The sequence below is a fragment of the Babylonia areolata genome, chromosome 5, assembly GCF_041734735.1.
Source record: "Babylonia areolata isolate BAREFJ2019XMU chromosome 5, ASM4173473v1, whole genome shotgun sequence".
In the NCBI taxonomy this organism is placed as follows: Eukaryota; Metazoa; Mollusca; class Gastropoda; order Neogastropoda; family Buccinidae; genus Babylonia; species Babylonia areolata.
The window spans coordinates 35026304-35051353 of record NC_134880.1 but is presented as its reverse complement, the minus strand read 5'-3'; the positions used below and the strand labels follow the sequence as shown (position 1 = coordinate 35051353).

At 40.1% G+C, this 25050-nt stretch overlaps 1 protein-coding gene across 1 annotated transcript in view; it reads left to right on the top strand.

Moving 5' to 3' along the window:
* LOC143282041 (putative amine oxidase [copper-containing]) overlaps positions 1-15927 on the top strand; it is a 31332-nt gene extending 15405 nt beyond the window's left edge. The window contains exons 7-11 of the mRNA XM_076587471.1: positions 67-344; positions 12628-12843; positions 13248-13408; positions 13902-14106; positions 14787-15927. Of these exons, the coding sequence (XP_076443586.1) occupies positions 67-344; positions 12628-12843; positions 13248-13408; positions 13902-14106; positions 14787-15101 (1175 nt within the window). The 3' untranslated portion in view covers positions 15102-15927. The remainder of the gene's footprint in view (positions 1-66; positions 345-12627; positions 12844-13247; positions 13409-13901; positions 14107-14786) is intronic.
* The last annotated feature ends 9123 nt before the right edge of the window (positions 15928-25050 follow it).

The following is a 25050-nucleotide window of genomic DNA, read 5'->3' as shown; positions in this document are numbered from 1 at the left end:
TCTGTTTGTCGTGAAATAGCAACGTGTTGTCAATGTGATTAGTGTTTGAACTACTTCATCTTTTAGGCACGCACTCCAAGTCTCTCATCCCGGGAGTCGACTGCCCAGAGGGCGCCACGTTTCTGAACGTGTCTTTCTTTGGAGAAGGCATGGCGGAGCCCACCACACTTGCACGTGCCCAGTGTGTGTTTGAACAGAACACGGGCGTTCCTCTCCGCAGACACATGTCCTACTCACGTGATCAAGGTGCTTTCTTTGGGGGCATGTCAGACTCTGTCCTGGTTGTGCGTTCCATTCTTACCATCTCCAATTATGATTACATTGTCGACTTCGTCTTTCATCAGGTGAGTGGAATGGTGTGTGGGCATGTGCCTGCATGTGTTCTTGCATGTGTGTGTGTGTGTGTGTGTGTGTGTGTGTGTGCAGACGCACATGCATGTGCAATGCAAAAGAATACAGATTGTTTTTACCTGATTCCATATGCATGTTGATCTGTCTCTACATTGCTTTGAGGTAATGTAGATTTTTTGTTTGTTTGTTTTTACGAAATAATGTCCAAAAGGTTTTAAATTGTAACATTCAAAGATTCACACACAATAAGAAAGAAAACATATTGAAGCGAAGTATGTACCAACAACTAGTGTAAGTGCCTTCAGTAAGTGTAGTATACATCCTCAAACTGAAGTGAAGGAAAACTAATTATGATGGTTCAGAATGTTAAAAAAAGCACTATAAACACACCAGTCTGTGCGAAATTTTGTATGTACAATTGATTTTTGCATTAAGTTGCTCTATTTTATATCTGTATTTTAATTGTTCTTGGAAGGCAGATGTATTAGGCTTTTTTTTCATATTCATTTTGCATCTAAACTGACTAAAGATATAAGACTTGGCAATTATTATGATAAAATCAAGTGTTGTGTCTGTTTCAACTTGTGAATCTGTGCCAAATATAGCAACATTTTCATTCAAATTTAAGTTGAAGGACAAGGCGCACTGTTCACTTCATTTTCTTTGCAATGTGGACTGGAAATGGTGTACACATTCACATCTCCATAGAAAATGTTCAGTTGAGTCTCTTTGAGTGCATCTGTCATCTTCAGCAATTTTCATTCCTTTTAAAAGCCCTCCATGTTCTATGTTTCTTAATGAATGTGATAAAATTAAATCATATCTCTTTTATGGCATCCAAGAATGTGATATTTTTATTATGCAAAATGCCACTGAAGAATTTACAATAACAAAACAACAATTTTATCATAGTGTCTCATTTTCGGAAATAGCCCTTCTTAGTTTTTCTTTGAGGTACATGTTATTTCTTTTACCGGAAATAGCGCTTCTTTGGCTTTCTTCAAAATACATTTATAATTTCTTTTACTGTGTTATAAAGCAAGCTGTTAAGTTTTGGTCACTTTTATATCTAATTCAGTTTTTCCATTAACTTTGTAAGTTAAAATTTTGCATTGTTCATATATACATGTTAGATTCGAGAGACTGATTGGCGTGAGTGAAGAGCCTTTGAATGCACATGTAAATTCCAATAAGATTAATAAAGATGTATTGTAGTATCCTGAGTATTATTCGAGCCTGAATCCATTTCAACTTCACATCTTTTACTTTGTGCATTTTCAAATAAACCTCTTTCCAATTAATTCTTGATGTGATCCTTTGATTCCATTTTACACAGGAGTTTGGATTAAAATTGTTTGTAGTTAATATATCATGGTATTGTTTTGCACCTTTGCATACAATAAAGGGTTCTTAAAGCTGTAGTAGTTACCAGTGACTTATTATCTTTTATTAGTATGCTGAAGGTCTTTATATGATTTGTAATAGCTGCTATATAACCTGCATAAGTAACAAAATCAATGTTGCTACCATATTTTGTGTTAAAGCCTGTCTGCTTCAAATATTCCCGGTTGTCTGTCAAAAAATGTGCAGTACACTGAATTCCATTTTAAATAAACTCTTTACGTTCTATAGTTTGTCCTCTTACTAAAATTTTCTTGTTGAACAGAACAGGTTCAGCTCACAATTCGGGACTAGTTCTAGGTTGTGCATTCTCACAAAATTGCTTGTAAGCGGTAAATGTATGCATCCAAAACATGTTTTCCTTTTCAAATTTCATATCTGTACCCCAAACATTTATGTCCCTTGAAAATGGATATCTACTGAAAAAAGTGTTTTTTCCACTTGTTCGAATTTTCAAGTTTTCTTAGCCATGTAAGTTTTAGGGCTGAAACATATATTTTCAAGTTTGGGATTCCAAGCCCTCAATCTTTTATGCTCTTTGTTGCTATTTTCCTGTTTGTCACATTTGCTATTCCACACAAACTGGAAGTAGTGTTTGAAGTTTATCAATAATTCCATCGGGTGGGTTTGGCAAAAGGAGCCAGAGATATAATCTAATAGTTTGGACAGAATTAGGGATTTAAGAATAGCAATTCTTCCTCGAGGTGTGATACTTCTGTTTGACCAGATGTTAAATAACACTCGAACTTCAGATATTTTTTTCAGAGTAATTTTACCTTCGTGAACCAGACACCCAATATTTCAAATTCTTTTGGATTCCATGCTAAGTTTAATTCTGGCATGTACTCATAACTTGCTTTTTGACTCACTTGTGTAAACAAAGTGAGTCTATGTTTTAACCCGGTGTTCGGTTGTCTGTGTGTGTGTGTGTGTGTGTGTGTGTCCGTGGTAAACTTTAACATTGACATTTTCTCTGCAAATACTTTGTCAGTTGGCACCAAATTAGGCATAAAACAGGAAAAATTCAGTTCTTTCCAGTCATCTTGTTTAAAATAATATTGCACCTCTGGGTTGGGCACACACAAAAAAAAAAAAAAAAAAAAAAAAGAAGAAAAAATGAAGCCTAATTATATGCAAACTGCATTTACTGTTATATTTATATTTTTTGTATTCTCTGAACTTGGCACTTTGAGCTGATATTCTGACACAACAAGAGCAGTCATTATTATCATTTTTTGTTCAAACAGGAACTTCTTTTGCTAAGCGTGGAAGTTTTATTTATTTTGCAAACGTTTTGGTGCAGCGAGTAAAAAAGGGAAATTACTCTGTAATTAATGCTAGGGGACATAATTTGCTTTAAAATGATCTTTCTCATCTTAAACATTACATTTTGAAATTATACTCAATACATAAAAAGCTTGTGTGTTTTACTCGCAGTGTACAGGGCTTTCACTATGTTCATTCGCCCAAGTGGTCTTTTTCGGAAAATGCTAAAATCAATATGATGAGTGGACTTTACAGATCTGTTGGCTGAGCCCTGAAGGTCATGGGCAAATATCAATTGCGTACACATATTTATACACATTCAAAGCGCGTGCTCATATTCTTCGCGAACGCGAACGACGCCATTTTGTTTCAAGCTGTTGACCTGCCCGTTCAATCCTATATTCAATGGACAATACACGATAACATGTGATGGAAAGTTGGAGAAGGAGACCATTGAATATTTATTCAGAGAAAGATTTGTGAACGCCTCATCACTTACTGGATTATGCCCCAAACTGCCATAAAAATATCCACAGAATTAGTCGGAATTCACAGTTTAAAATTGTAAACCATGCAAGTTAATACCCTTGAACTGATCACGAGGAAACGAAAAAAATTCCAGTCTTGACTTTTCTCAAAATGAAGTCCATTTCACTTCTTACGACGTTTAGAAGTACTTGTACTTGGCTCTACATGTTATTAGTTTAACAAAATACTAAATTTTCATATCAACTTTAAAACTATAAAACTAGAATGAACATAAAAGAGAAATTGAATCGACCGTGTCGTACTACTTTCCCGGCGGGTGTAACTAAACTTGTACATCTATCTAGATCTAGTGAAAACGGCTAAATGTTGCAGTGTGACTGCGGCGATAGCCATTAAAAAGAATTTTTTATTGCCCTTAAAGATTTTTTGAATGCCCAAGATACACCAGAATAATATGATTTACAGAGCGTTCTCACTGCGAATACCGCAATAGATTTATCGCCCTTTAAAAAAGTATGTTCAAATGTTAAATTTTAGAACTTCAGTTAAGGAGCCACGACAGTGTAATGGATAAGGCGGTTACTTCTCACCCGAACACGCGGGGTTCGATTCTGGTTAAGACTTTTTTTCTTTTCTTTTTTTTTCTTTTTTTTAAACGCGAAGCTTTATAATAACAAATACAGAACACATTTTAACGATTAGATTTTTTTTTTTTAAATTTTTTAAATGTATCACAAGTGAGTCTTGAAGGCCATGCCTCACTTGTTTAATATTGTTTTTGTTTTTTGTTGTTGTTTTTTTTGGGGGTTTTTTTTTGTTTTTGTTGTTGTTTTTTAACTTTCAAATAAAATTGTTTGTGTCTTTTCTGCATTAAGTTTTAGTCCAGAGGCCTTGCCAAATTTGTCAATTAACTGGATAGATCTTTAAAAAGATGCCTTGCCCCCTCATTTATTAACTGCATATTATCAGCATACTGAGAAATTTTGTGTTCTACCTTATCAATACAGATTCCTTAATTGCTATTATCTTCTCTTACCATTATTGCAAAAATATCTACACATAAAAGATACTGGTAAAGTGATAATGGATCGCCGTGTCCACATCCTCTTTCTATATGAAACCATTTTGTACACTGACCATTAAAATTACAGCAGATTTGATATTTTTGTATAATGTTTCTATCCATCTACATACACCTTTGCCAAGGCCTCAAGCTCATAAGACTTTAAACATAAAGTTCCACTCCACAGAGTCAAATCTTTTTTTCAAAATGTAAACACAACATTATACCTGGGATTTGTTTTGACTCTTAAGTGGTACATCAAATCATATATATGTTTGATGTTGTCCCCCATTTGTTTGACACTAATACTGTTTGGTTCTCATTTATCAGTTTAGGTAATATTGTTAAAATTTTGCTTCAGATACAAGACGGTCCTATTTTGCATATAACATTTAAAAGGGAGATTTGCCTCCAATTTTTAACTTGCTCTTTTGGTCTGTCACCTTTGCGAATACGAATAATCCCCCCCTCCCTTTGTCCTGTTGATAGTTCACCATCTCTGTATGACTCATTTAATGCTCTCACGACAAAAGGTCCAAGTTTCCCCCAAAATCTAAAGAATTCTGCCCCAAACCATCTGTTCCTTGACTCTTTCCATTTTGCATTTTGCTTAAAGTGAAAGCTGCTTCTTCTGAACTAACTTCTCCTTCTAGCAAGGTCTTGTCATCTTCTGATAGCTCTAAGCTGTGTTATGTCGCTTATTAAATCATGTATTTCACAGTGTTCAACATTTCCGTTTGGTTTATGAAGTTTTTCATAAAAAAAAACTATTTATCTAATTTATAATTTCCTCTTTATCATCAAACCTTTTGCTAATATAGTTTCTTTTTTTAAGATTGCAGAAATACTTCGTTATTCATTCCCCTTCAGCCACCCATCTAGCCGAAGACCTGAGCAAAACACCTTCCATTTCCTTGTCACGAAATGACGTTAATTCTTGATTTTTTTCTTTCAATAATTTAATATCACTATCTGTTATGATTATTTTGTTTTCTTTCAATCAATTCTGTTTCTTCTAACAGATTGTCTTCCTTTTCTTTTCTTCTTTTTCATGGTTGCATATGCTGTCGTTTTCGATCTTATCTTCATTAACAGAAAGTCTAAAAATATTTTACCTGATAATTTTAATCTAATATCAGTATTTGTAATACTGCCTACAGTTTCTGTATCATAATGATTAGCAGAATATTCTTTTATAACGTCTGAAATTACAGTTTAAACTTCCTTGACATTGGTGATATCTCTCTAAGAAGTGATCAGTTAAACTTCCAAAAGGTATTTCATTTTTTTTAGTTTCTTCACCAAATGCTAAATGCAGTGTCACAAGGAATGATCTGATCTACATCCGGGGAAAAATATCAGCATCTCCATAATAGGAATGTAGATAATCAGACAAAAGAAAAAAGTCTAACCTACTTTGATGTGAAGGCCTTGGTTTACACTAAGTAAAATGTCTTAATTCTGGGTTATTTTCTCTCCAGATGTCTGTTAGATATAGTTCCAGCATCACCGAATCTATTACTTTCTTTGCTCTTGGTTTAGTGATATGTTTGTAATTATCATCATCATAAGTAGAGTACAATACAAGATTGCAATCTTTTTTAGATATTTCAAAAAAGGTCTTGATAAAATTTAGGCGTAGATATCTCTGTTTGGGCCATATATGTTCACTAAAATTATTTCCTTATCCATAGCTGAAAATTTTATAATATAATTCCCGTTTTGGTCTCTTTTAATATATCTAACCTTAAATTTTTATTAAACAGTACTGCTACTCCTCTTGAATTTGTTATATAGGAAGCAAAATAAGCTTTATATCCCCATTCAGATTTTACATATTTTTTTCAAATTTCTTACCAAAGTGTGTATCTTGTATGCAATAAATTGAATATGCCTTTTGTTATAAATAGTGAAATACATCTTTTCTTTTTCTTACGTTTCCTAGGCCCTGGCAGTTTAATGACGAAATGATTAGATTATCCATTCTAAGTACATATTAAAATATAAACAAAAATTTATTATCACAAATAATCAGAAAAAAGTCAAGACATAACATACAGTTATACTAACTGACTACAACTGGGGCTAATTTTCAATTCTTCTGACCAATCATTAATCCCACACACAAAGGCAAATAGGAATATAGCATTCAAAAAGATGTTGGTACAATTCATTTCCATCATTATCATAAGCATTAATTATATACAATGCTTCCTTTGAGAATAGCCCATGGATTTGTGTCGTTCCAGCTGACTGCTTAAGATTAAAAGCAATCTTTTAAAAAGAGCACACAAACAAAACAGAATAAAGAAACGTGTAGTTTGTACTGGGAGACCCACGAAAATAGTTAACCAATCCAAAGAGTGGGGAAAAACTTATGAATTGACAATCGCGTCGGAAAGCGCATGGAATATATCATTTTTTTCTTTAAAAAAAAGAAAAAGAGCTTTGATTATCAAACTGACACACTTGCACATCGCAACAAAATCAGTTAACATATTACAGTGTGTCACAATGCAGAAAAGGTGACAAAAAACATTAAAGACAAAGTATATGCTTTGAAACCAAAATACATGAGAAAAGAAAAAAGAATGTGTGTGTGTGTGTGGGAGGGGGTTGGGGGGGGGTACTCAACCAAGTTTTGCGACATAGTTTTGGTTTGTGTATGTGTGCGCGCACATTTTGAGTGTGAATGCACATCTGCATTTTCAGGTGCTTGGATGTCTGTGTGATTAAAGTAAGGCTGAAAACCAATATTTGGATTAAAGACACTTCTTCTTCTTCTTCTGCGTTCCCAAGCCACGCTACTTTCAGTCCGGTCAGGATGGTGAAGTCCGCGGTCCGCCGCAGAGACACAGCCGGTCCTCACAGTTTCTCCTGGAGCTCGACCGGGCTGGGCCATGCCTGGCGTCTCATGGCGTCCAAGGTGGGGCAGGACTGCATAATATGGGAGGGGGTCTATGGGTCTGTGCTACAAGGGCACTGGTCACTATGGGATATCTTCAGACGGTAGAAACGGGAGAGGAGCTGACAGTGTCCTGTTATCAGTCCGAAGACTGTGACCAGTGCAACCCTGTCCAGCTCATGGATGCTGTCTTTTTCGTCTTCCCGCCCGATGTCCAGACGTTGGTGTCATGCTTTCCTGAAGCTGTCTTTCAGTATCGTTTTTGCTTCACTGTAGGACACTGGGTGGGCTGGCTGCTCTAATTTTCTGCCTGCCTTTGATAGGCGGTCCGCCTCTTCATTGCCCCCTATGCCACAGTTGGAGGGGATCCACTGCAGCACCACAGCAGTTCTCTGTTTGAGGAGATTCAGTTCTTGCCTGATGTCTCTTAAGAACTGCTCTCCTCCTGGCGCCTGGAGACTCTCCAGGATAGAATTGTAGTCAGTCAGGAACTGTGCTGATGGGTAGTGTGTCTTCCTGGCTGAAAGTTTGGGCTGCGAGTAGCAGAGCACAGTCCTCAGCGCGGAAGTTGGTGGACTGGTTGCCAAAAGCCACTGACTTGCTCATGGTTCTGACATCAGGGGATCTAGTACACACCCCACTTCCTCCGTTCTTCACTGCCTCTTCAGCAGACCCATCTGTGTATGCTCTTGCCCAGGTATCGGGAGGGTATTTGGTGCTTAGTGCTTCCAGAGTCAGCGACTTGAGTTCAGCTGCTATGTAGTACTCATTGCTCTCGGCACATGGGATGTTGAGCATGATGACTGGGGTGTCTGCTTGCCAGTCCTCATAGTCTTGGAGGTATTCAGTTGGCTTGTTGGTTGCCAACAGAGGGTGGTGGTGTTTCCTCTCAAGAGCCTTGATGAGGTGATTTGGGCTCTGTCATTTCAGTCGGTTCTTTGTGGGGGCTCTCAGTTTGGGGAGAAGTGAGTGTGAAAGGAGTCTCTTCAGTTTTTCATTTTGCATCAGGAGTTTTTCTTGTTTCCTATCTTCTAGTGAAAGGAGGCCTGCTGTTTTCTTCATTGCTGACACTGGAGTGGTTTTCATGCCGCCCGTGATGTCTAAGGCTAACATTCTGTGTCTTGGTCAGGCTGTCAAGGTTGGTCTTAGCAGCAGTTGACCAGGCATTGGCGGCATATTCCATGTGGGGTCTGACTACTGTGGTATACAATACACTGTTTTTAGTATTTTTGTGTTGGCCCCCCCATTTAGTTCCTGCCAGCTTCTTCATCAGGGCCATTTTCCTGAGGCTTCTGCTGTGCATGGAGCTAATTTGAGGGGTCCAGATGGGCTTTCTGTTCAGCTTCACTCAGGTAGGTTGGGGTGTCTTGCTGGGGGATTTCTTGACAGTCGGTGCCTAGTGTGAACTTTTCTGTCTTGGGTGAGAGGGAGAAGCGGGTGGCTTCTGTCTTGGTCCTGTTGATGATGACCAGCCACTCTCTTGCCCAGTCTGAGATATGGTTCGGAGCCTCTTGCATCCTGATGGTGGCAGTAGTGACTTGCTCTGCTTTGGTCCAGATGGCAAGGTCATTTGCGTGCAGAGCCCGGTGGATGTGGGTGGTTAGCTAGTATGCAATGAAGATGGTTAACAGGGTAGGTGAGATAACTCCACCCTGAGGTACCCCTTCCCTGATCTTCACTGAATGACTAGTCTGGCCTTCTAGCTTGACCCGGGCTGCCCGGTTGAATAGGTAGCTTCAGATCCAGAAGAACATCTTGCCACACACTTTCTTCTGAAGCAGCTTGAAGAGAAGGCCCTCCTTCCAGATCCTATCGAACACTTTGCTGAGGTCAACAAAGACAGCAAGAATCCTCATCTTCTGTTGGAAGCCGTCTTTGATGTCTTGTGCTAGCAAGGTGATCTGGTCTTCAGTGCTCCTGTTCTTCTGTGTGGGTGAGAGGAGCCCGTTCTTCCAGGTGGTACTGCAAAGGACACATATGAAATATGTTCACACTAGAAAAATGAATAAGAATAAAACAATGCATACGTCTACAGAAAAAAAAAAGAAATAAAAACAAAACAAACAAAAACAGGGAGAGAGACGGGATACGATTTAGATACGATCACACATGGATTCAGTCAAGATGACACCATCGTGTGCTTTTTTCCCTTATCCTGAACATTATGTATGTGTATAGTCATAAATTTAATGTCATTTTCTTAAGCGAATGGCTGCTTAAGGATGCGAGCGTTCGCGAATCCATAAGTGCGCGAACATGCGTGAATATGCATACAAGTGTTACCAAAAGAAATAAGATAAAGTAAAATAACACAAGATTAAAAAAAAATAATAATAAAATAGATAATTAAAATAAAAATGATAATTATACTCGCGACGAGTGTTTCAAATCAAATGTGAAACATCCAAAGATGCACATCATAAGAATTAAGGCGGACTGTCACGTGCGAGTCTCCTGAACATCAGCCTTTGTGGGCCTATTAATAAGTAAGTGAATAAATAAAATAATATACAGGACAAAGGAACAGTCACCACAAGCCACAGTCAGAACCACCAGAGGTGGAGGTGCAGTCACAGCAACAGAGAAGCAGCACACATGCACACCAAGGCTGACAGCTCCAGCAGTATCAGCGAGATAAAGAACGCACCACATTCCCAGCAGAACTCCGACATCGGGTACGAAAACACCTGAGCTGAACGTACTAAGCTGACTATATATTTTTATATGCACACAATAGTAAGTTTATCACACACACACACACACACACACACACACACACACACACACACACACACACACCTAGAATACCTGTGACATACACAAAAAGACCCTTTGAAATAAGAATGTGAAAAAAAGAGAGAGAGAAATGAAATCGGTCACCCGTGTGAGCATCCAAGCTTTCTAGAAGTTGAAACTTTTTTTTTTCATTTAAACATTATCTTAAAAAAATAAATAACCACAAAGAATAAATGAAAGAAGGGAATAGTCAATGTTGATGTTGATCTTTCTTCCACCACAAGCCACAGTCAGAACCACCAGAGATGGAGGTACAATAACAGAAGAAAAAGGCAGACATTGTGCCAGGACTCTCTTTCACCTCTCTCCTCCCTACCCCAACATCCCACACATAGATGTCCATTTGTAACACCACTCCCGCTGGTTCGGCAAAGAAGTCCCAAAACTGTCACACTCCCATCTCCAAACAAGCCAGGAGCAGTACCAACACAAAGCCCCCCTCCCCCCACATAGTTGCAGGAAAAAAACCAAAACAATAACAAATGAATGAAGAAAGGAATATTTCAATAACCACCATTTAATATCAAAACTGAATGTTATTTATATAATGGACAGTCTGTGTGTGTGTGTGTGTGTGTGTGTGTGTGTGTGTGTGTGTGTGTGTGCGTGCGTGCGTGCTTCCGTGATGATTTTTTTTTTTTTTTTTTTTTTTTTTTTTAGGGTGTTAGTCTTTCATTTTCTGTCTTATTTATCTACTAAAGGCTACTTCGACATAAGTGCCCACTTTGATTGTGTTTTTTTTGTTGTTGTTGTTTTTATTTCATTTTTAAGTTTGCTGATGACTTTTCCGTTTGAAGTCCAGACCAACATGATGGCTGAGTGACTGGAGACTTTCTTCAGCAGTTGTAATTGTCTTGCGTCAGGTCCTCGCTGACTGAGACACCCGACCCTTCCAGTCGTTGCCGCTCGGCTAGAACCACCCCTCTCTTTTGTCTTGAAATGAAACGGAGGAGGATTGGTCTTGCTCTGCCTCCTGTCGCCTGTCTGCCCACTCAATGCGCCATATCCACACCGCTCGTAGAAACTGAAGTTACTTCAACCTGTTTATTGAACACCTCGACACACTTTTGTACATACTCTTCTATCGTTTCTCCCTGCTGTTCCGGAATACCGAGTACTTGTATATTCCACTGGTGCCCATGCTTCTCGCTATCATTCTTAGCCCACTGAAGTCTAGCGATTTCCTTTTCTCTTTGAGACAGTTTGTCTTTAAGTTCCCTTTTTCTCTCCCCCCCCCCCCCCCCCCCCCCCCTTTAGTTTTTCTACTTCCGCCGAGAGCTTGTCCTTTTCTTTTTGAATGTCAGACACAAGAATTTCCATCTGACCTATTTTGGTTGACAAAGACGATGTCAGTTTTGACATGTCATTTTTGAATAGGCGAAAAAATGGGTCAAACTGAACTGTAGGTGCTAACTGATCCTGTGATGAATGGAATTTCCTTCACCAAAGGATCAGTTGATCCTTACAGGTCAGTTTGACCCATTTTTTCGCCTGTTTCAAGTCCTGCAGTCAAGATTTCCTCTTCACTTTTAAATGTTTCAAAATCGTCTTTTGTATCCATATTGAGTCAAGTAATGTCTTGTAACGAGTTCTTTAAAATCCATGTCGCCGCCCAAGGACCTTTCCTTGTCACTGTCTTGTTTGTATTTCTTTTGTGTTCGTTTTGATTTCTCGCTGAAACTGGAGGGCTCAAGGCACTGTCACCAGTAGAGTAAGTTGAGGTTTACTTTCTTTTGTTCGCTCCCTTGTTTCCCGCCAAGTTTTTAGACAGTGACATGGCTCATTGTTGATAAAGTAATATTTACCGTACTCAGTCTTGAAGATACCACCGACATTGACGACATGTCAGAAGCAAAGTACAGCACCACTCCTGTCACCCCAGGCACAATTCACCCCGTGCTCTCCTTCAGCCGGGCAAACTGTCTACATTGCTGGCATGGCGAGAAAAAATAGTTCCCAGCACAGCTCACTCACAACAAAGTAGGGGAAAGATCACAGTGTCTTGCACGTAAATGTACAGAAAAGTTCGGCAAGACTGTTTACGTGGCTGTTTTAGCGCTCGGAAACTTTTTTCCAGAGACGAACAGAACAGGTCTGTTCGTTAGCATGAGCGGATTTCAATGTAGTTTGTAGTTTATTTTATCCTAATTTCAAGTACACACACACACTTCAGCTAACCTCTGCGAGAGTACAAAGGAACGTAATGAAACTGGTCTTCACTCCATCTGGTTTTCAGCACGATAGTACACAAGTGTGTCCCCACAAATCAGAATGATTTTTCGTTTACAGCGTTCGTGAACTACAGATGTTTCATTTTCCATCAGGAACAAAGCAGTATATGTTTGTCTGGTTTCAGAGCGGTGCCATAGAGTGCAGGGCCATCTCCACGGGGTACATCACGTCCACCTTCTACCACCCACAGGAGGACCCATACGGATTCCGTCTAAACGACAGGATCATCGGCAACCTCCACCACCACCTGTTTCACTTTAAAGCCGACCTTGACATTGGTGGAACATCCAATCGGTACGAGACACTGGACATCAGTGAGGAGCAGGTCCGGCTTAGACAGGTGAGTATCGTAAAGTGAGTCGTCACCCTTCATTGGCGTGGGAAAGTTTGTTTGGAAAGGTCGGCAAGGTAAACGTTTTGGTATCTGAACAAATGGTTGCTTCCCTTACATCTTTTCTCCCCTACACACTCATCAAACAGTTTTGTTTGGTTAGCCTTTTTCGCACGTATTGTTGTAATTCCAAATGTCAATCTTGATTAAAGGCTACCAAAACAATCACTTTGATTTAGTGACGATTTGGAGTTTAGTAATGATATGAAGTGTGTTGAAAAAACAAACAACTCTGAATGGTTGCAAAACACTTCAGTTGGAAAAAGGGAGGTAAAAAAACATACATTGCTTGTACCGAAGATTAAGCGTGATTGGTGAGGAGATGATTGTGTATAGTTGTGAATTTCAAATAGTGGCAGCCTCCTTCGACAATGTACAACCAAATCAGATACCAGCGCCACCTGTACAACACGGAAAACGAGGCGGTGTACAAATACAACTTCGACAATCCCAGATACCACATCGTTCACAATGAGCAGAAGAAGACACAGTATGGAGTTCCTAGAGCCTTCAGGTCAGTGTCTTTGTCTGCATCCAGATAAAGAATTGAATAAAGTACTTAAAGAGTTGCACTTGGGATATTAAATACCACGTCTAACATTAACAGCATCCTGCAATACATATAAGTTTGGACTAAAACTGCGACAGATTCATTAATGTTGTAAAATTGACATTATAGCCAACTATCCATCTACAGAAGAAGAGCAGAAGCAGAAGTGCATGATATCGTCATGCTAGATCAAGTAGCAGAAAAAGAACAACATAACAAAATGAGGGAGAGAAATGCAACAACTGCCTTTTAAGCATCGTTGACTGTTGAAAGCTTCCGCCTTATTGATCTTTAACATTGACATCAAATAGTTTTCTCCAAGGACCAGTTCAAGTGACTTTTTTTGTTCACAATAATAACAAAAGCTGTTCTATTGAAGTCATATTTTACTTTGCAGAAACTCTTAAATTCTCTATGCGTGTGTATGCATGTGTTTTTCTCTGTGTGTGTGAGACAGACTCCACATGGCAGGGATGTCCAAACAACTGCTGACCCTTGGGGAGAACAACGAGAAGACGATCCCCTGGGCACGGCAACAGCTGGCAGTGACGGTGCAGAAAGATGATGAACTGGTCAGCAGCTCCCCCTACGCCTTGTTCGACAGCTACCAACCCGTCACCGACTTCAGCAACTTCATCAGTGACGAGGGCATCGTGGATAAGGTCAGTGTCACAGATTCGTGTGGTACCTTCCACGCATACACAAGGGAGTCTGAGGATATGAATTCCTAGTAAAATTGTCATCAATTGGGGACTTGATAGGCACTGTTTTGCGTGTATGTTGAAAATGAACGGACACACCTAAGTGACTAACCAACTGTGCAGGGTGTCGTCTGGAATGTGGTTTCCTGGCCACCTAACGAAATGTTTTCCTTTTAGACTGTTGGCATTGGCACTACTGCAGAGGGGTCTGCGTGTGACAGTGTATGAGTCGATTCAGGACCAACAGCGTGACAGTAATCCTACTGAAACTGCATGGATGATGGAGTTTGCAGAACCAGAAAGAGAACAGAAAGGGGGGAAATGTAACAGGATCCGGTTATTTCAAGAATGACAAAACATAGAATGAAAACTGAGTGTAACGATGCTGAACAGTATGTCACTTGTTGCACAGTCCACACACAAACAGAATGATGCTCGAGTTCTGCAAATTCTGTTTTATTGCCAGTGACAGTAAGAGTAATGATAATGATGATGATAATAATATAGTAACGATAATGAAAACAACAACAAAATGGTCTTCTGTTTTTATTTGTATTAGTATAGTTTGTTTGGGTTTTGTTGTTGTTGTTTTTTGTTTTTGTTTTTGTTTTTTTGTTTAGTTTTTTGGCTTTTTTTCCCAGGACCTGGTGTTCTGGGTGACCCTGGGCACCCACCACATCCCCCACACCGAGGACATCCCCGTCACTCCCACTGTTGGCGGCCATCTTTCCTTCTTCCTCCTGCCCTACAACTACTTCCCAGAATGCCCTTCAGTGTCGTCACGTGACAACATCCGGGTGGAGTACGTCACTGCCAACCAGCCGGCGGAGGGACTGAAGGTGGACAGGAGTGGGAACCAGGAGAGTCGGGTGTGTGGAGCGGTCAGCCTGGAACAGCTGGTCAGACAGCGGCCTGACGACTTTCTGCAGACAAACAGAGAATTTAAACTGATATAGAAGATGCATTCAGTCATTCATTTCACGGAACTGTCTCTGGCCTATCACTTTCTTAATCGTAAGGTACCTCAGTTTGTGTTTCTTCTTTGCCTTCTTAATTTCAGATTCATGTTCGGAAGCGTTGTTGAGCTTAAGTTCAATTTCCGTTTTTTAAGGTGTTATTTCGTTCATACCATTCCATACACGCCACACCACATTTTGCACGCGCATAATGTTCCAATCTGGTGGTGTAAAAATGGTGCCTGATGCCTTCCACAAAGATGGCTGAACAGTAAACTTGTCTCCAGAAATTACCTGGACAGCGTGCGCTTGTATTGTGTGTGCTTTGCTTCTTTTTCTTTTTCTTTTTTTTTTTTTGTACATGTGTTTGTTGCTGTTGTTGCTGCTGTCGTTTTCGTCCTGTTTAGTTTTAGTTTCTTTTAATCACATGATACCTATTGATTTCCATAATTGGCTTTGTTTTTTCTACAGCCACCAAATACCATTTCCATGCCTTTCAATGCCTATTGTTGAATTCAAATTGATGTGACTGCTCAATCATGCACCGGTATTTAAATTCTTTACATCGTTTTTGCTATCCATTTGCACAATCAACTTTCCAGTGGTTTTATATACCATGATGTATAAAAATGTCATTAACTTTGCATTGATCTGTTTACTTACCTTTATTTCATTTATTATCATTTCATAAACAGAAAACATCAAGTCATATTACCACTTATATAGATTTCTTCTTTTTTTTTGTCCCTTTTTCTATGAATTAATCAGAATATACAAGGAAGCTTTTAGGGTGCTTTTCTGTATAACCACTGCAATAAAAAAACAAACAAAAAAACAACAAAAAAACAAAACAAAAACGTTTGATGTATGGTTGCATGAGCTGCTCTCATTCTATTTTTTTTTATGCCTGGCTGGTTTTGATCCGACACAAGCACGTTAAAAACACAACATTGGTCACTGCTTTTGGTCAGTTATAAACGTTGTGTCATTGCGCATGCCACTCTCTCTCTCTCTCTCTTAAGAGATGAGTTCATGATCCCTGAACATTCTTCTTCCAGAGCTCTAAAACAAATTGTGCTTGATTTTATTTGTAGCCGTGTACTGAACCGAGTGGTTCTAATAGGAGACGGTACAAAAGAACTAACTAATGATTCATTAGTTTGTATTAAAGGATAGACAATAATTCCCGGGCACAGGCCAGGAACATATAGAAGCCAGTCACAAATGGGTTTTTCTATTGTTTTATTTTAAATAGTTATGTAGAGAAGAACTAAGAGAAGAATAGGAGAAGACATAAAAAGAGAAGACAGTGCCTGGAATGACACAAACAAATGTCATCAGCACAACATGTCGGCACAAGGAATAGTAAAGCACATGTGTACATATTACATGGAAAGATTATCACTCGGGTTTGGGATAAGCAACAACATAATGCATATGTGTGAAGACCAAATGCTAACATCAAATGACATTTCTAATACATTTAAATAGTGCAGTTAAAGTGATTGAAGCTATGCTGATTTAGTGAAAGTACACTGACAGTTTAGATTAGGTAAAGCTTATACTGTGTCAAAGTGACTCAAATGAATCAGTTTATCATGTTGCACTATACTGGAGTAAGCTGTATAGGAGAGAGCATGATAACTAAATTACAATTAACAGAGATACATATCAGGTGGTTTTTACCAGTAGCTGATATCACTGCAACAGAATACTACACACATCTTAGAGTACTGAGCACACTGTAGCAGTACAACTGATATCAGCATGTAAAATAATACAAGAATAATAAACAAGATAATAGAATCAGTGGCTTTGATATTATACGGGCAAACTGATAGACCAGATAGTCCGTGAAGAACCATCATGGCTTAACCATTAAGTGGTGAATGAACTTACACAAGTTATCCATTGCATCAAAGCCAAATATCAACACAGCTAAGCTTGTGCTCAACATTTAAATCTCCTCTGCTGGAGCGGGATAAGGAACCAAACCTTCATCAGTGACAACAACTGAGAAAGAACGCGTCATATGCACTCACCAGAATATTCTCGAACAAACTGTCAGTGTCCAGAGACGTCACTGAGAAGAATCAAGTGGAACACTGCTCCAAGCATATGACGACATGGTGAATTTCTAGATCAGTCATAACCGAGCTGTAACTACATGTCAAAGCAATAACTGAACAAAGAATTAACTGAACAAAGCAATAACTGAACATACTCATATGAACACAAGTACTGTGTCAAACAATACAATTTACAAATCAACACATTCTACACACTAGTACTTACAGTGATACATAGCGAGATGTCAGCCGTTGTGGGAACACACACCCACACACGACACACACTGCTTGCGACGCAGCAAGAGAGAGACAGCGCCTCTGGTCAGATGACTGACCAGGTATGAAGTGACCACTCATCACTCACTGTGCCAATTTATGCAAGTTAAGCGAACTACAAAGACAATTACGTGTGCTGCAAAGCAGATCGCCCCAAATCAGGCCAAATCCGACAACTGTGTTTGTTACAAGGTGTTCAGTGACAGATTTCTAAATGATTCCTGAACCGATTTACGTCGGATAAGTTGCAAAAGAAAGAGCTCAACACCTACTTTCTAATGAGTATAAAATGAAGTGTTGACTATTTATGATGAATTTATAATCTTAATTTAAGTCACCTGAACAGGGTCAATTTTAACGAGCTCGTCGCTGAAAATTACAAACTGCGTTAAATCAGTTTAACGTAGGCAAACATAAATGGAATAGATTTAAAGATGGAATCGCGACGATTCTGCCAGTATATAATACTTGTTTACTGATCTGACAAAAGGGATATTAATTAAATATGGTGGAGCAGAAACACAGATTCCAGCTCAGCCAATAGCTTATGGCGACAATGGTCGAGCAGTGAGGGCGTTGTCTGGCGAGAAGGACAAAATGACGTAAGCGGCTTTGCGTTCAAACCGGGAATGGCGTCACACATTCTGCGCGGGCTGTTGAAGGAGAGCTGTTAGTTGTGAAAACGTTGTCTGATGTAGCTCATGTGTGAAACAGTTTTTGAACCAAGCAGAGCGCCTGGTTACATATTATTTCCCTTCAGCTATGAATCTACCTGCAGCATACAGAGTGTGTGCAATTGTTTCGTTTTGTTTGTTTTTTGTTGTTGTTTGTTTGTTTTTGTTTTGTTTTGTTTTGTTTTCGTTTAGTTTTCTAGGCGGAAACTTGATCAGCACGTGCTTGGCATGCATTGTTGGCTGTCATTGTACCAAGCTTCCAGAGACGTCGATTCAAAACCTATGGCCCAGTAGACACTGTGATGACACTAATCGTCATGTTTGATTAGGAGTGGATTTCCTTTCTGATGTTTGTAGCAGTTAGAACGCTTTCTTTTGCTCCATGTGTGATCATCAGCAGCAACGTATACATGCACGCCTTGATTCCCTCACACATCCATGAAGTACAGCTCAGGACAGTTTGAGTGACCTGAGGCAGGACAGGACCGATTAATGTGTCAGAACTATACAGCTGATAGAGGATGTCAGTAATGTGTCAGAACTATACAGCTGATAGAGGACGTCAGTAATGTGTCAGAACTATACAGCTGATAGAGGATGTCAGTAATGTGTCAGAACTATACAGCTGATAGAGGACGTCAGTAATGTGTCAGAACTATACAGCTGATAGAGGATGTCAGTAATGTGTCAGAACTAAAGAACTGGAAGGGGTTGTCAGTAATGTGCCAGAACTACAGAACTGATAGAGGATGTCAGTAATGTGCCAGAACTACACAGCTGATAGAGGGTGTCAGTAATGTGTCAGAACTGCACAGCTGGAAGAGGATGTCAGTTATGTGCCAGAACTACACAGCTGGAAGAGGGTGTCAGTAATGTGTCAGAACTACAGAACTGATAGAGGATGTGAGTAATGTGTCAGAACTACACAGCTGATAGAGGGTGTCAGTAATGTGTCAGAACTACACAGCTGGAAGAGGATGTCAGTTATGTGCCAGAACTACACAGCTGGAAGAGGATGTCAGTAATGTGTCAGAACTACACAGCTGATAGAGGATGTCAGTAATGTGTCAGAACTACACAGCTGGAACAGGATGTCAGTAAGGTGTCAGAACTACACAGCTGACAGAGGATGTGGGTAATGTGTCAGAACTACACAGCTGATAGAGGATGTGAGTAATGTGTCAGAACTACACAGCTAGAGCTGGAAGGGGATGTCAGTAATGTCACAGAACTACACAGCTGATAGAGGATGTCAGTAATATGTCAGAACTACACAGCTTGAAGAGGATGTCAGTAATGTGCCAGAACTACACAGCTTGAAGAGGATGTCATTAATATGCCAGAATTACACAGCTTGAAGAGGATGTCAGTAATGTGCCAGAATTACACAGCTTGAAGAGGATGTCAGTAATATGCCAGAATTACACAGCTTGAAGAGGATGTCAGCAATGTGCCAGAACTACACAGCTTGAAGAGGATGTCAGTAATATGCCAGAATTACACAGCTTGAAGAGGATGTCAGCAATGTGCCAGAACTACACAGCTAGAAGAGGATGTCATTAATGTGCGTCAAGCGTGCCAGGAAGCCACCAGTGTTGGGTCTATGGTGGAAGAGAGACTGGAGGAGCGAGAGAGAGAGAGAGAGAGAGGAAACTTGACAAACTCTATTCCTTCTCTTGAAGAGACAATTTGAAAGTTTTTTGAATTTCGTAACTGGTTGGTGAAACATACGACTCAGTGCTAAGAAACTGGCTGGAATTTAACAGTACACAGCGCCAGGAAAGAACAAAGACTGGTCACTGACCAACATCACCAATTCTGCATGGCGACAGTGACAGGACCCCACCCTGTGATGGCCAGAACTTCATGGTGGTCAGATAGAATGGAAGTGTTGACAAAGGGCAGAGAGGCCCTGACGAATAATCAATCAAGCAATCAATCCGTCAACCAAATCACTATAATGTCCACATTAAAAGGAACAAGGAAATTGTCTTTAGGGCGACAGGATAGCACAACCATAAACATCACGTTTTACTTACATAGGTTTGTGAAACACTTGAACTTGTGGTGCTCGAGATCTTTTCTAAGGCCTGTTCACCGTCAGAACTGAGCTACTACTTGCGTGCGTGGCAGTGCAGGTCTTACTATCCTACCTATTCGTAGCAAGCAGGATTACGCAGTGTCGGAAGGTTTGCCCAGTGGGCATCCAGTCTGGTATTATAACACATCCAAGGTATACACAAAAAATAAAAGCATACTGAATAAAACCTTTCCAAAATATCACTGTCATTTTCAGCATCCACTCGAATTCCCCTTCACTGACATCACAGAATTTTAGAAGTTGTTGTTCTGGATCTGGATCTGGTAGTGTACGTCGCAGACGCCACTTCTGGCGATATAGACGCGACGGAACTAGAAGGACGCATGTACCTAGTAGAAAAAAATAGTCTAAGAAGACCTAAGGAAAACTGTCTACCCTGGATTAAGACCATCAAAACCCCCCGGTTCGGCTGGAAGGGTCCAGGCCCCACTTCCAGAATCAAGACCTTAAAATGATTATATATATATATATAGTAGTGGTTGCTGGTCACAGGCTCAGATGGTGATCTGGTCAGCGCTGCTAAAAATGCGCTGACTGAGCCTGCAGTGACAGTGGCCTCACTCAGTTGGTTCCACTCCATGGCAGTCCTGATGAAGGAGCTACGATATTGCTCTGTTCTCGCGTCGGGGACCCGGAATCCACGGGAGTGGCTGATGGCCTGTTTTCCAATTACATTTGTTGTTTTGAATCCCTCAGAACTGGTGGGTTTAATTCTGCGGCGATTTATGGGGGCCGGAGATGGGAGTTTATCTGCTGGGATAACTGGTAGGACACCCTCAGCAATCTTACAGAAGAGGCTGAGGCGTTGGTGCCTGCGTCTTTCCTCCAGGGGCGGCAGGCTTAGTTCCTTCAGCATGCCACTCACGCATCCGGGATTCTTAGACTTGTAGTCTCCGGTAATAAAGCGTGCTGCTTGGCGTTGCACTCTCTCCAGCTTTTCGATGTCTTGTCTCTGATGCGGGTCCCACAATGTTCTAAAAAAAAAACTTAAAAAAAACCCAACAACTCATGAACATGAATTCGTGTAAAAGAACAAAACCATATATCACAGCTAAATATAGACATGGAAACGATTAGCCATAATCATAACGTATGCACACGCGCACCTAAATTTACATCCACTCACCATATCCACTCCCACAGACATACAACACACACACACACACACACACACACACACACTGACAGCCCCTGCCCCAGCCCTACAGCCACCTACGCCGACGTGACCAGTTTCCTCACCAGAGACCCCTGCCAGTTCATTATACAGAAAACGAACTCGCCACCCAAGTCACATGGAGAAGACTGACCCTGGGGGGGGGGGGGGGGGGTGAAGAAAAAAAAGTTGACACATCGGTGACGTGTATGACGAAAAGACGATGGATGACGTAAAAAGTACAAAATCTAGAAGGACACGTTCTGAACAGAAAGAAGACAAGAGAGGCAAATGAAGTCCTTTTCACTTCATACGACGTTTAGGAAGTACTTGTACTTGGCTCTACATGTTATTAGTTTTAAAAAATACTCAATTTTCACATCAACTTTAAAACTATAAAACTAGAATGAACATAAAAGAGAAATCGACCGTGTTGTACTACATTCCTGGCGGGTGTAACTACACTTATACATCTATCTAGATCCAGAGAAAACAGCTAAATGTTGCAGTGTGATTGCGGCGATAGCCACGTCTCCTTTACCGCGGACTTAAAAAGAATTTATAATTGCCCTTAAAGTTTTTTTGAATGCCGAAGAATAATATGATTTAAACAGCGTTCTCACTGGGAATACCGCAATCGATTTATCGCCCTTAAAAAAACATGTTTAAATAATAAATTTTAGAACGTCAGTTAAGGAGCCATGATAGTATAATGGGTAAGACAGTTTTTTCTCACCCGAAAACACGGGGTTCAAATCTGCCGTCAGGACTTTTTCTCTTTTTTTAATTTTTTTTTTTAAAAACTCTTTGTAATAACAAATAGAACGCATTTTAACGATAACTTTTTTTTTAAAGTGAGTCTTAAAGGCCTTGCCTCTCTTGTTTTTTTTTACATGACTTATGTCAGCTCAGTAAAAGAAAATTTCAAAATTATCATTCCGTCTCAATTTCGACAACGAATCTAAGGATCCTGTCCATATATTCCACCTCTCTCTCTCTCCACGTTCCAACAAAAGACAGACTGGGTCGCTAATGTAAACGATGTATATTATTCATTCCTTCTCCTCACCGTCAGCACTCTAGGACTGGTGATTGAAAGTATTGTATTGTATTGTATTGCATTGTATTGTATTGCTCTTTGTCAAAACAGAGTTCTTTTTTGTGAAATTCGGGCAGCTCTCCAGACAGAGAGCGTGTCGCTAAAGTACAGCGCCACATGTTTTTATATGTCTGTAGGTGTATTTGTTTTTTCCACCACAGTGCGTTTTTGACTCACTTGTGTAAACAAAGTGAGTCTATGTTTTAACCCGGTGTTCGGTTGTGTGTGTGTGTGTGTGTGTGTGTGTGTGTGTGGTAAACTTTAACATTGACATTTTCTCTGCAAATACTTTGTCAGTTGACACCAAATTAGGCATAAACATAGGAAAAATTCAGTTCTTTCCATTCATCTTGTTTAAAACAATATTGCACCTCTGGGATGGGCACAAAAAAAAAAATGAAGCCTAATTATATGCAAACTGCATTTACTGTTATATTTATATTTTTTATATTCTCTAAACTTGGCACTTTGATTTGATATTCTGACCCAACAACAAGAGCAGTCATTATCATTTTTTGTTCAAACAGGAACTTCTTTTGCTAAGCATGGAAGTTTTATTTATTTTGCAAACGTTTTGGTGTGGATAGTAAAAAAGGGAAATTACTCTGTAATTAATGCTAGGGGACTTAATTTGCTTTAAACTGATCTTTCTCATCTTAAACATTACATTTTGAAATTATACTCAATACATAAAAAGCTTGTGTGTTTTACTCCCAGTCACAAGTGAGTCTTGAAGGCCTTGCCTCTCTTGTTCTACATGATTTTGCCAAGGGAGACGCTTTTGTTACCCGTGGGTTGTTTTACTCGCGCGAAGCGCATGCTACACACGGGTCCTCAATTTATCGCCTCATCCGAATGACTAGCTGTCCAGACCACACTTAAGGTCTAGTGGAGGGGGGTATTATACTGGCGAATATGGTTTTCGATCCCGTGCACTGAGATTCTCTCTTCCTACGCGAACACTTTGCCACAAGGCCACCACTCTGTGTGTGTGTGTGTGTGTGTGTGTGTGTGTGTGTGTGTGCGCGCGCGCGCGCGCGTGCGTGTCTGTTGTTGTTGTTTGTTGAGTGTGTGTTTGCTGCGGTGGGTGTACTTTCGTGTACGTGTGTGTCCGTACATATGTGTGTATATGCGTGGGTGGTGTGTGTGTGTGAATGCGTGTGCGTGCATGTGTGTGTGTATGTGTGTGTGTGTGTGTGTGTGTGTGTGCTCGAATACAGTTTCATATTGTCTGTGATTAGTACGGACAGAATGTTTGAGTTCTAAATATTTCAACACTTCTTGTGTGTGATGAGAAACACCGACAACAAAGGAACGAGAAAACAAACAGATCGACAAACAAAAACAAAACAGACAGACAGACAAAACTAACAAAAAGCAAAGTAGCACAGAGGATTAAAGATAGGAATGAAATGTTACGATCTATCGACGTCGGAAAGTCATAGAGATCTCTCTTATGATTTTAAAATAATGAGATGCCGATCGATGTGGTCAGCTTAGCATGTCGTATTTGCTTTGTTTCCAACACGCAACTTTCGGTTCGACAAACATTTGCTTTTAATGGTGAGCAAAAATATGATCTGGATCTACCCATGTAGGTACTGGTAACCCGTCTCGCCCCCCCTGCCCCCTATCCCCTTTCCTCCCCTACACCCCGTTGCTTTCCGTTTTATTCTTGTTCAACAGGAATCACACAGAGGCATTGCCTCTTGTTTTCTAAACCATGGGTCGGTCTATGGTGTGCATGCGTCCATGCAGAAATCAATGCGTGGATCTAATGCTCAAGGCTGAATCAATACGTAGCTTCTAATGCAAAATTCAATACACTGTATTACGCGCTGAATAGAACTCGAAGGACCGGATTCGGATTCACACAAAGACTGAAAGTTTTACTCTTCTGCTGTGGAGCCACTAGATTTTGAGTGGACATCCGGATGCCACATTCTCGGATGAGACAACACGTGAGCAGTATGCGTGTAGCGCACGGAAAAGAAAGTGTGACAAACAGAGAGCTGATTCTGGCAATTTTGTAACAAAAATAAATTCATTTTGATGCCAATAAAAGGGGAGCAACGCGCTCTTCGTGGAGAGAGTAGACTGAATATCACACAGAGAAGAATGTTGTGACAACAGGACACACAACACAACACAACACACAGTGCAACACGATACGAATATGCATGTTATCTTCTTTTTTGTTCTTGTCATTTTTCGTTGTTGATTATATGTTTATCTTTCCATATTTTTTTTCTCTCTCTCTTTTTTTCCCCATGTGTTTTAATGTTACTCTCCCCGATAGTCCTTCTTTCGAGTGGTGGATGGAAATATTGTTTGCTTGTTCCGTTTTTATTGTATTGTTTTGGATTGTATTCTATTGCATTGTAATGTACTACTCTTTTCCCCAGGGGAAGCGCGTAACTTTAGTAAGAGCGTCAGCCCCCTCCTGCAATTTCCCAGGTACAGGGTTCAAACATGTACGCACAGATTCGCTCGCTCCCTAGTCGGGCGAGGCCACCACTACATTTCCCGCAGGAAATGAAATTTACTCGTATTTGTCACATTGCTGCCATGCATCAG